The sequence below is a fragment of the Pygoscelis adeliae genome, unplaced genomic scaffold (genome assembly GCF_000699105.1).
Source record: "Pygoscelis adeliae isolate BGI_AS28 unplaced genomic scaffold, ASM69910v1 Scaffold14, whole genome shotgun sequence".
NCBI classification, from domain to species: domain Eukaryota; kingdom Metazoa; phylum Chordata; class Aves; order Sphenisciformes; family Spheniscidae; genus Pygoscelis; species Pygoscelis adeliae.
This window is the reverse complement of record NW_008825109.1, coordinates 4,838,485-4,838,798: the sequence shown is the minus strand read 5'-3', so window position 1 is coordinate 4,838,798 and position 314 is coordinate 4,838,485. Positions and strand designations below refer to the sequence as shown.

Below are 314 nucleotides of genomic sequence, written 5' to 3'. Positions count from 1 at the left end.
GGTGCGCTCCGCTCCGCTCTGCAGACAGCACGTCCAGCCAGCTGCCCAGCAGCAAGCGGATGCGCACCGCCTTCACCAGCACGCAGCTCCTGGAGCTGGAGAGGGAGTTCGCCTCCAACATGTACCTCTCCCGGCTGCGGCGAATCGAGATCGCCACCTACCTGAACCTCTCCGAGAAGCAGGTGAAGATCTGGTTCCAGAACCGACGGGTCAAGCACAAGAAAGAAGGCAAAAGCGGCTCCCACCGGGGCGGGGGGGCCGGCCACAGCTGCAAATGCTCGTCCATTTCCACCACCAAGTGCTCGGAGGACGAC

At 63.7% G+C, this 314-nt stretch overlaps 1 protein-coding gene across 1 annotated transcript in view; it reads left to right on the top strand.

The window, feature by feature from the left end:
- The window catches only part of GSX1 (GS homeobox 1), a gene marked incomplete at its 3' end in the record, with an annotated part of 18,329 nt that extends 18,015 nt beyond the window's left edge, over positions 1-314 (top strand). The window contains exon 3 of the mRNA XM_009327869.1: positions 25-314. Within this exon, the coding sequence (XP_009326144.1) occupies positions 25-314 (290 nt within the window). The remainder of the gene's footprint in view (positions 1-24) is intronic.